General features: G+C 27.9%; 3 protein-coding genes across 3 annotated transcripts; 2 read left to right on the top strand and 1 right to left on the bottom strand.

The window, feature by feature from the left end:
* Window positions 1–2005: 2005 nt before the first annotated feature.
* PGO_130290 (mitochondrial carrier protein) lies at window positions 2006–2977 on the top strand (the record flags this gene model as incomplete). Its single annotated transcript, XM_028689545.1, has 1 exon — window positions 2006–2977. One exon carries the CDS (start codon window positions 2006–2008, stop codon window positions 2975–2977), a length of 972 nt encoding a protein of 323 aa, XP_028545346.1.
* Window positions 2978–3761: 784 nt separating this feature from the next.
* PGO_130280 (conserved protein, unknown function) lies at window positions 3762–6013 on the bottom strand (the record flags this gene model as incomplete). The annotated part of the gene is made up of 7 exons (XM_028689544.1): window positions 3762–3895; window positions 4006–4109; window positions 4272–4368; window positions 4487–4534; window positions 4887–5332; window positions 5495–5680; window positions 5907–6013. The coding sequence occupies 7 exons, from the start codon at window positions 6011–6013 to the stop codon at window positions 3762–3764; spliced, it is 1122 nt and encodes a 373-aa protein (XP_028545345.1).
* A 1480-nt stretch (window positions 6014–7493) lies between these two features.
* On the top strand, window positions 7494–11606 carry PGO_130270 (ATP dependent RNA helicase; the record flags this gene model as incomplete). The annotated part of the gene is made up of 6 exons (XM_028689543.1): window positions 7494–9110; window positions 9374–9594; window positions 9736–9905; window positions 10106–10305; window positions 10694–10902; window positions 11489–11606. The coding sequence occupies 6 exons, from the start codon at window positions 7494–7496 to the stop codon at window positions 11604–11606; spliced, it is 2535 nt and encodes an 844-aa protein (XP_028545344.1).
* Window positions 11607–11764: the final 158 nt, after the last annotated feature.

Raw genomic sequence — 11764 nt, 5'->3', positions numbered from 1 at the left:
TTTCTATATGGAAAAATGTACACAAATATAAATGTAAGAATAAGATTTGGAAAAAAAAGAAAGTATCATAAATTGTGTGTAGTGTGCTCTGTCTAGCTATATATTTTTTTTTTTTTTTTTTCCGTAAGCATTTATAATGGAAATTTTAAAATTTCACATCTTTTTAAGGAAGCTTAGGATAATAAAAACATTTGTTTTTTTGCATTCATCCGTGCACCTATATGCTAGTACATGTATTTATTACTTAATTTATGAAATTAACTATCATTTTATTTTTCTCCTCTTTTCTTAAAACATTTTACACGTTTCACTTTAAAATTTTTCCCTAACCATGCAAAAAATAACAATGGAGTCACAAAATTGAGATAGCGATTCATTTCTGTGATTAAGTGAGATACGGAAAACGTGGAAAACAGTTAAAGATTTTCCCAAAACGAAAAAGTAGATAATAATTCTTAGAATATTCAAAATATTTACATTCCACAATTCTGAATAATAACTGTTCATATATATTACCCTGCTAGAGCTTTCTATGTTTAAATTTCATAACAAATTTAAAGGATATTTTGTGGTCTTTTTTGTAAACACATCAAACTATGATGTGTAAACCTAAATAAAAGTGTTGCACACTCTAAAGTAGCATGAATAAATATGATAAAAAAAATTATTAAAAAGTTTAGAATCATTTAAAATAGGAATGTAGCAAAATAGGGCAAATATATGTTATAACAGAAAAGGGAAAAAAAAAAGAAAAATATTCTCGAAAGTTGTAAATTAAGGTTGTTAACAATTTCTGAATTTTGTAAAACACACAGAAAATAGAACAACTAAAAAAAAAAAAAAAAGAAAACTGTGAAATTTGAATTAAAATGTTAGGATTAAAAAAACGGGAAACATATAAACAGTTAAAGGAGTGTGTCGGATTGGTAAATATGAAGGAAAGATAGAAATAGTTAAGAAGAGGAGAAAAATCCCTTTTAATGTGAATTGCTTCAGGAAAATTTGAGGGGTAATTAGATGATAGGCTGTTTCAATTAAGATATCTCATTGAATCTAAAGAGAGAAGAATAAAATGATACTATTTAATCATGAAAAAATAACAATGAACTCTACAACAGAACTTATAATTGAAGTATAGTTGTTTTTAAAATGGACGAATAAATCTCTGTACATTTTTGTAATATCTATGTATCATATTGACTTGTGTGTATCTTTAGGAAATGCCATTTTCCGTGCGGCTACTTTTATAGGAAAATGGAATAATTATGAGAAAATATGAGTACGTGAAAAAATTAAGATCATAAAAAAGAATGTTTTAATGAACATGTTTTGGGTTTCTTTCACAAAAGAAAAATTACCCCAACACACAGGATAATCAGAAAAAAAAAAAATTATACTAAAAAATTAAATTGAAAGAATGCGCTGCAAATAATAAATAAAAGGAAAATTAAAATATAAACTTAAATCAATCTTTCAACAGTGTCGTCTGGAATACACAAATTTGAAAAAAAAAAAAAAAAATGCATGTAAAAATTTAGAATCGTTGGAGTGAACATGAAAAAAGTGCATACATAAAAAGCTAGCAAAATTTAAGGGGGAAAAAAAAAAAAAAAAAAAAAAAAAAAAATTTGCAAAAAGAGTTATTATCGTTTAAAAAAAAAAGAAATTTAAATGTCAACTTCAAATGCATTGTAATGTTTTGTGTATGAAAAAATATTAAGAATAAAAGAAATGTATCATTTTGTGTTACCATAAATTGTTCGTTGTTTGAGAATATCACAACTTTGAATAACATTCATACATACGTAAATGTAAAAAAACTGCACTTATAAACGCACGTTCATTTTATCATATTACCATTTGTGTAAGCACGCATAAAAAAGCACATAGAGCCATAAAAAAAGGAGTTTATCCATTTTACAACAGCTAAGGATAATAAACTCCTACGTGAAATTATTTTCCTCATTTCCTATTTATAACACCTCACATTGACAGTATTGAGATAATGACAGAAAATGCAAAGTGGGATTCACGAATTAGTACCCCAGTAACTAGAATAAAACATGTACATGAACATAATTTATCATATTACAGCAAATGTATGTTTGGGGGTATATTGTCTTGTGGATTAACACATACATTAATAACACCGTTAGATGTTACAAAGTGTAGAATTCAATCATATCCACAAATATATAAGAACCTATTTCAATGTGTAACAAAGATAATAAAAGAAGAAAAAGTAAAAAGTTTATCACTAGGATGGTCACCAACATTGGTGGGGTACTCACTTCAGGGATTATGTAAGTTTGGTTTTTATGAAATTTTTAAAGATGTTTATTCAAATTATTTAGGAGAGGAATATGCATATAAATATAAAGGTTTAACATGGCTACTTGCATCTGCATCTGCAGAATTTGTTGCAGACATTTTTTTATGTCCATTTGAAATGATTAAAGTTAAAATGCAAACAAGTAAAGTAAACACATTCCCTACCAAATTATCCGAATCTATGGGTTTTATGTTAGCAAATAGAAAAGAATCCAAGTTTCCATTTGGTAGTGTTACACCACTATGGTGTCGTCAGATTCCTTACACTATGGCTAAGTTTTATTTTTTTGAAAAAATTGTTCAGTTAATGTATGATAAAGTATTTACCAATCCGAAAGATTCTTATACCAAGTCAACTCAATTGGGTATAACTTTTGCATCTGGTTATTTGTCAGGAATTATATGTGCTTTAGTATCTCATCCAGCAGACAATATGATATCTCAATTAGGGAAAGTAGAAAATAAGGGGAAAGCATTATCAGCTATAACAAAAGAAATTGGTATGTTTAATTTATTTACCAAAGGAATATGCACAAGGGTTTTAATGATAGGTACACTAACTGGTTTACAGTGGTGGATATATGATACATTTAAATCTGTTATGGGATTAGGTACCTCTGGAAGTGGTTCATCCGGTAAGAAATGATTTATTTAGGGGTATATACAAATCGGGCAGTTTTTACAAGCGTTAATGGGGAAGAAAAAGGGGTAGAGCAAAGCGGAATGTGATACAAATATGCATATACCTATAGACGCATATACATGCATATGTTATAACCCATTTAAAAGCCACAACATACCCAAAGTGGTCTTTTTAACGAGAAAGGAGAGGATTGGTATGAAAAGATGAAGAAAAATAAGAAAAACTGTTCTACAATTTGTTTATAAATTTATTTATTCATTTTTTCTTTTTTCCTTTTTTTTTTTTTTTGCATGTGTTTTAATGTATTCGATAACAAAAGCACCCCTAAAATATTTGTGCACGTGTTTTTCAAAGAAGCGTACTTTTGTCTATGATACATATTTTTGAAGTTTCCTGCTTTGATTTGTCTATTTTGTGCTTTTGTGGATAAAAAAAAAAAAAATTTAAGAATAGTAACAGTAGTAGCGCTAATAATAATAGCAAAAATAGCAAAAATAGCAAAAATAGCAAAAATAGCAAAAATAGCAAAAATATCAAAAATAACAAAAATAGTAAAAAAAGAACAGTCTCAACAATATCAATAAACCTTCCGCATAAGCAGTGTGCAGTTAAAAGCTGCTAACGTGTGTTACATCCGAATGAACCGCATACGTTGTCGTTAAAAAAAAAAAAAAAATATAAAAATACAAATCCGCACAAATTAAAAAGTATACGATTTTTCCTAATATGGATATACATTTAGAACAATATAATACAAACTGACATCATACGGTTAAATATGGATAATTTACAAATTTCCTAAGTGAACACAGTGTTCTAAAATGGTGCTTTCATTTCCCTTCTTGTCTTTTACATTCATTCTTAGAAGCCTTTTTTGCCCTTTTTGATTTAGATGCATAATCGGTCCAGCTTTTAACTTGTCTAAACTTCAAGTTGTTGCCTACAAAAAAAAAAAAATCATACGTGTAGACGATGAATTATATATATGCATGGCACATTTTTTTATTAGTTTGGAAAGTAAAATGACTTACAAATTGCTTGGTGCTCTTCTATAACACTTTCTATTATGTCTTCGTATTTTTTTTTAACATCTAGCCACAAGCGGATGGTATTTTCACTTAGTAGGAGCGGACATCTATTCGAGTAATTTCAAAAAAGGGGGAAAAAAAAAAAAAAAGTATATACGAGGATAATGTTATTAAAAATGTAAAATAAAAAATGGTACAGATGAAATGTTTAAACTTATATATATCCAAAAATTATGAACAATAAAAAAACATATATATCTCCATGAAACCTTTCATTGATGTCTCTTAGGGTGGAATTTTCACATTCTGTTGTGATTATGGTGTATCTGCAATCCTTTTTGTCCACTTTTGAGATTCTGTAGAGACCTAGCGGGGGTGGGGTGGGGGGAATAAAAGAAAAAAATTTATAATATATAGTATTTTTCTCCTTCTTGAACTGTTTTTCCAAGTTTTTTATTAACATTTTTTTGCTAAGGTATCTAACCTGCAATTATTACATGTGATTTCTCCTCTTCGTCCTCTTCCTCTAGATCTGTTAGAATGGGGAAATATTTAAAGGAAAAAAATAGGAAATTCAAATTTTCATAATTCTGAAAAAGGGGAGGGAAAAATATATATATATATATATATATGTATATTTCGATGTTAAGATAATGACGAAAATAAAATGTGTATCTAATATAGACGCGATTAAAAATTTTTAATTTCGCGTTTTTTTGCTTACTCTTATTTAAAAAGCGATGGAGTAAATTTTAAGTTTGTATTTAGCATTTATGGGTTAAGAAAAAAGCACATGTAATTGTTACTTTGTCATAATAATAGTAATAATTATTATTACTACTATTTTCATTGCAAGTTCGTTATTATTTGCTTTTTTCAAATACCTTCGCTGGATGTTTCTGTTTTAATTTTTTTTTTGATACCCTTTTCCACTACTTCTTTTTTCCTTTTGGGAGTTCCCTTATCAGTCAACGCTAGTTCTTCTTCATTGCTCTGGGATTCTGCTTCTTCTTCTTCCTTTACTTTTTTTTTCTCGTCTTTCTTAGGTCTTCCTTTGATATTTTCACCTACTTCTAATTCTTTCTTAACCCTAATCCTAATAGTTGTCCCTCGTTCTTCTTTTATTTTTGGTGTAATTTTTCCCTCAGACTTTTCTTCAGTTGTGTCTTCAACTTTTGTTTCAACTGTATCTTCGGTTATTTCTTCAGATGAATTATCACCTTTTCCAAAGAATACAAAATATGGAATTCTTTTTGAGCTTCCTCTGATTTCCATCCATTCAAAATATCCATTAACTACAACTGCGCATCTGTTCTTATTGATTAGCACACTGCGTGTGATGCAAAAAAAAAAAAAATATGCGCAAATTTATATTGATCACAAAGGGATATACTTTCAAGGGTATACGTTGACGTGTGTACATTTATTTATTTTTATGCTAACGTGCATATGTATGTGCGGTGAAAATTAGCAATTTACAATGGAAACCAACTTGAATGATTTTTTGGATTGTAGGCTCTCCAATCTTGCGTTAATCAAAAGAACTTCCTTGTTAAGTCTTTCGTAGTTATGTGGCTTCAGTCCCCATAGGCAAACTTGGATTACGTTCCTTTTTTCCGCATCTTTGTTTTCTTTTCCATTTCCAGCACTTTCATAAATAATGGGCATGTAATTTTTCCTAAAAAAAGTTTTAATTTTATGAAGTGTTCAAAAATCACCTAACACTTCAGCTCATTCAAGGCAATAGCGAGAAAAATAATCCAATCCACAAATATGTGTCGTACATATGGATGTATATACGTGCATTATGTATTCGTACAATATAAGTGTACATACATATATGCGTATTATATATGTGCAATATATAGATCAATCTAAGTTATTTTATTATTTTATTTTTTTACTTATTGATCATCCCTCTCCTTAATTTTTCATTGTTCAGGACTTGTTTGCAGTTGTACTTTTTTTTCAGAATGTTTATGTCAATGTTGTAGTATACGCGTACACACATTTTCGCCCTACTATATATGCTGATTTTTCAGAAAAGGTTCGCAAGAATAATATTGAAATAGAAGCGTTTGATTTATTTGCTTATTTTATTTTTTTTTTCCCTACTTATATAATTTTGCAATTTAGCAATTTTAACGAAATATGTAGATGGAAAAATAGTGAACTAATAATGTTGTTTTTTTTTTTTTTTTTTTCTTCTGATGTGCAAAGGTTGTTCTCGTAAATTAAAAAAATGTATTTTTTGTTCGTTTAAAACAATGTTTTTAAAAAGGAAAATAATATAATGAAAATAAATGCAATTTCACTTTAATAAATAAAAATAATAAAAAAAAAAGGAAGAAACAAACAAAGGAAGAAAAAAAAAAAAAAAATTAAATCATACATAAAATTAAAACTAAATGAATTAAAATGATTTAAGGATTTTTTTTATGCCACTAACGTAAGTTAAAGAAAAGAAGGAAAAACAAGTGTTCTCACTTTCATTTTTTTGACAAGTCTGTGTAATGTAGGAAAATACCGGTTTCAGAAACGTGATTTTTTCTTGGGCTTTTGGATATAACGCAAGGAGGAAAAGAAAAGTCCACATGTAAGCATGTACACATGTGAACATATCTTCACATATGTACTTGTATTGTGTGTTGATGTGTTTATATATAGGTGCACCTACATGTGAATACACGAATATAGATATACACACTGGTGTACATGTACCTATATGCATGTAAAAAAAATAAAAATAAAATAACAACTATATGTGCCACCAGAAAAACGGAAATGTGTATATATAAATGAATGAACTACTGTATGCATGCATGTGCACATAGAAATAGCTATATGTGTATATGTGCTTATGTAGAAATGCTCACATTGGCCTACATTAAATACATGCATGTCCACAAGATCATATATATGGAACCTGAATATTTATACAAGCTTATATATGAAACACGCATGTGTATGGGTCCCTATGTGGAATCTGCATGTATATATGTGCATATATACGTATCTAAGTGTATAAGTTTATGTGGAAAAATTGCAACTACCTTTTTTTTAATGATGCTTTTTTCACTAATTTTGATTCTTTTCAAAAACTGAAAAACATAAGAAAAAAAACTCTCTTTTACGATTGTATTTTGCATTTGTAAAAGAAAAAAGAAAAAGAAGTCATCCGTTTTTTTTTTTTTTTTATTATGCTAAGATACACATGAATACTTTTTATTATTTTAATCATTTCAGAGGAACCACATTCGAGTAAAGAGTAAGCGAAAAAGAAAAAAAACCTGCTTAAAAACGACATGCACCCCAAAAAATTATATTCACAAAAGGGACATAAAGAAGAAAAAAAAAAAAAAAAGAAAGAATACAATAGAACAAGCACAATCTGAGCATGCAAAGACGAATAAACGGAATAAATTGTAGGAGAAGGCATTTGGATTTCATTAAATTTGTCCCACCAAACGAAAAAATGTGATGAACAGGAAATGGTGGCATATCTACGTGTAACAAAATTTATGAATCACGGCACCTTTATGAACGAAAAAATATTGCGCAAAAATAACCCCCAAAAAGTACCCTTTTGTGGGAAATCGCTCATAAGAACGAATTTCACCACATTAAAAATTCAGAATTCCAATTTTATGGTCCAAAAAGATGAAAAAGGAAAATGTAAATTGTTTTTTCAGCATAGGATCAATTTAAGTATGCACCTTTTTAAAAGCAGAAATGAACTGAGAAAAAGCATATTTTGCATATCTCATATTAATAAAAAGTATAACACAGTATTAAAAGAAAGTACTTCAGAAAATTATGCCAATAAGGGAAATTTTCCCAATGAAGAGAAAATAGATAAAAGAAAAGAAGGGGAAACATGCCGACATAAGAATGACACAGATGGAGTAAAGAACAAAATTTTGAATAGACATGAATCGATCGACCTAAACTTAATAAATATCGATGAAGAAATTGTTAACAACCTAAAATTTATCCTAAAAATAGATAAGCTATACATGTATCAGTACATAATTTTTAATGAAATTTTTGTAAAAAATTGTAAACATATACTTGTCTATAACAAGACAGGAACAGGGAAAACGTTAAGTTATTTATTACCGTTAATACAAAAATTAGTAAATGAAAAATACAATTGTAATAAAAAGATATTAATTTTGACACAAAATATTTATTTATGCAAACAGTTATATATTTATATTTTATCCATATACCCGAGTTTAAACGTATGTATATTATCTGATGAAAATGATACCCATGATCATATGAAAAAAATAAAACAAGACATAACTGGTAAGAAAGAACATGTTCATGAATTGTATGAACAGAAAGGTGACTTATATAAAGAAAATTATGGGATACATTTTTACTTGGTTACTCCAAATAAATTAGAGTTTTATATAAAAAATTATAAAAATAAGAAAAAAAATGAGAAGAATGTCATGAACAATATTTTAAATTGTGTAAACACAATTGTGGTAGATGAGTTTGACTATGTGTCAGAAAATAGAAAGTTGATTTTCAACTTTTTATTTAAAAGAAATGCATTATATGATATAGATAATGAGATGAGCAGAAAAAGGAACGAACTTAATTGTGAACTGTTTAACCATGAAAATTATAACATATATTTATTTACAGCACATATTAGTGAAATAATAATGAAAAAAATAAATGACAATTTAAGCGGTTTTGTTTTTTTTGATTTTGTTAATGGTGTTAAAGAAATAATTCAAAATAAAGTAGATGTAGAAAGATCAAACATTTTAAAAAGTTCGGAACATATAATTCAGTTGCTTAGCAGAGAAAACAAAAGTTCCAGTTTGTGCAATTTGAACATTTCCCATTTTATATGCAAAATAAATACCCCTTCGAAATATAAGTATGTATCGTATTTTTTAAATGAATTTTTTTTTTTGAAGAGCAAAAATGTGCTAAGTAAAAAAGGGTCCCCTCAAGTATCCAATGAAAAGGACGAGTACGATAGCAATCAATTGATTCATGATTATATGATCAAGAATACCTATGGAGAAATGGAGAAAGATGATAAAATAAGGAAATGTATAATTTTCGCAAATTCTAAGGAAGAGGTGATCATATGCATATATAAAATTTTTACTTAACAGTGCTGCACCTATCATCATACCATTTTTATTATGCACTCTGTATGGACCATTTGCTTGCATTTATTTGTAAATAAATATATATATTTTTTACCAAGTGTGTGTGTACAAATGTGTGTATATACATGCATGAGTAAAACCATACACATTTGATGCAACCAATTGTATTCATACTTTTTCTAATGGTTAAGAAAAATTTACATAATTTTCATTAATCCACACTTTTAAAGGTTGAAAAGCTACATGATAATTCCTTTCTGAAACCGCACTCAGTTATGATGCACTCAGAGCTATTAACACAGCAGAAGAATGAAAATATAAACCTATTCAAATTGGGGAAAAGAACTATCCTCATTACTACAGATATAGTAAGCAGAGGACTAGATATAGATAATGTTATTTTCATATTAAATTATTCCCCCCCTACTTCTCCAAATGATTATATACACAGGTTCGTTGAGGATAGTTACATGCATATCACCTTGAAGTATACAATTCTAGAATTCGCAAATAGTTTTTTTTTTTTTTTTTTTTTTTTTCCCTCTTTTCCCACGTTTAACACTTAATCTAAAAATAAATTTCTTTTTGGCAGATCAGGGAGAACAGGACGAGGGAAAGAAAAGGGAATTTGTCTAACAATGTATCACAAATATGAATATAAAAATTTGGACAAGATAATAAAATATACGAAAAATAAATTTCAAGTTATTTTGTGCCCTCGTGTAGATGACGTGTATAAATTTTCAGTAGATACTTTAACAAGTACAAAAAATGGATAAAAAAGATAAAAGTGTGAACCTTAAAATTCCATCAATTATGCATATTTGAAAATATCACGGAATGGGATTTTTTTTACATAAACAAGCACATCGAATTGTGTTAAAGTGAAAATTTTTATGTTATATACATGTTAAAAATGTACAGATACATATTTTATTCCGTTTACGTTTGCACCCTTTTAGAAACCATAATGAAGATAGAACCGGAGAAATATGAATTTCTTAATGATAAATCAAAAGAGTTATTAGAGACATATGGTACCAAAATTATTGCGCAAGTACTTTCTATTTTACTAAAATTTGACAAGAAAGAATACACTATTTCCCTGTTATCTGGAAAAAAGAATTACGTTGCCGTTCTGATAAAGGATCCCTTTTTTGAGGTAAAATGTTGTGAGAAAACAAGGAATCATACTCCCCACCTCCAAATCCCGTTTAAGAGTACCAAAGATGGAGTGACGTGTGCATATATGCATAATGGCACATGCACGCGAACAACCGCAAATACATAAGCATATATACAATTTCGAACATCTCCCGAACCATTTACACTTTTGAACAGGCAATAAAAAATAAGGATGATATTATTAACCTGCTGAAAGTCACCACAGGAAATAAAAACATGTCAAATGTAAACATGCGTAACTTAAAAGAAATGCAAAAAAAAAAAAAAAAGTAAAGAAAGAAAAAAAAAAAAAAAATAAAAATATTACAAAAGAAAAACAACATTTTAAGTCCCTATTATTTTTTCATATAAAACCACATCTTTAGGTTATTGGAGATATCGCGAAATGTGATGAGGGCTACATTGCAGACATTTCTAGTACACAGGTTAACAAAATTATTAGCTTGTTCAATAGCTCGAAATCAGAATATAAAAGCAAAGGTGTAGAAATGAATACTATAATAGAATTACCTCCAATTGTTCGAGAAAAAAAAAACATCATAAGAAAAAATAGAAAACTTCCATGGATAAAATAGTAATGCATTTATAATAATTTAAAAAGTGTCATGTTCTTTATGACTTTTTATATCGTACATAAATTTTAACACTTTGTTTTACACACTCATTTTGAGCTCATGTTCGTGTGTTTTATACCTTGCACATTTTTAAATTTCTATTTAGAAGGAGCTGTGTGGATTATTCATCCATATTTTGTATACATATATTTGTCAGTTATCCAGATAAAATGTGTTATTATATCCTTCATACATTATTTACAGTTATACATGTTGCTTAGATTGAGAAGTGTGCTTTTTTGTGTGAATGAATGCATATATTATTTCTAAATCTGTTTTAAAATGGTTTCCTAATGTCGTATGTGTATTTATTTACCTATTTATTTATTTTTTTTTTTTTACATTTTGTTATAAAAAATGTAATGCTGATCGTTCACTTATCCCAATCCGCATAGCGCATAGAGTTTTTTTTTTTTTTTTTTTTTTTTTTTTTATAGTTTATTATGTGATAGTTTATTTTGATCATCGCAGTTCAAATAATGTTTATCTAAATACATAACAATGTTTTATCTAAATTTTATACTCCCCTTATTTCCCCCATTATAGTAAATTACAGAAAAAGAAAATCATTGTATTAGGAACAAAAATGAACAAGTATAAAAGAAAAGGAAACTCCGAAATTATAAAAGACATAAAAATGGCCACATCTAGCACCGTTAAATGAAGTTATTTTGAATTATATAAAGTAATTTTTTTTTTTTTTTTTGTGCTTTTTCAATGAATATATTATGACGTATTTTTTTAATAAATTACTCCTTTTTTCGTTTGTGTAAATTCGTAACGGTAGAATTTAGGAAACAAATGCAGTTACGCTTATACGAA

Source organism: Plasmodium gonderi (genome assembly GCF_002157705.1).
Source record: "Plasmodium gonderi DNA, contig: Chr13, whole genome shotgun sequence".
In the NCBI taxonomy this organism is placed as follows: domain Eukaryota; phylum Apicomplexa; class Aconoidasida; order Haemosporida; family Plasmodiidae; genus Plasmodium; species Plasmodium gonderi.
This window is presented reverse-complemented; position numbering and strand designations above follow the sequence as displayed.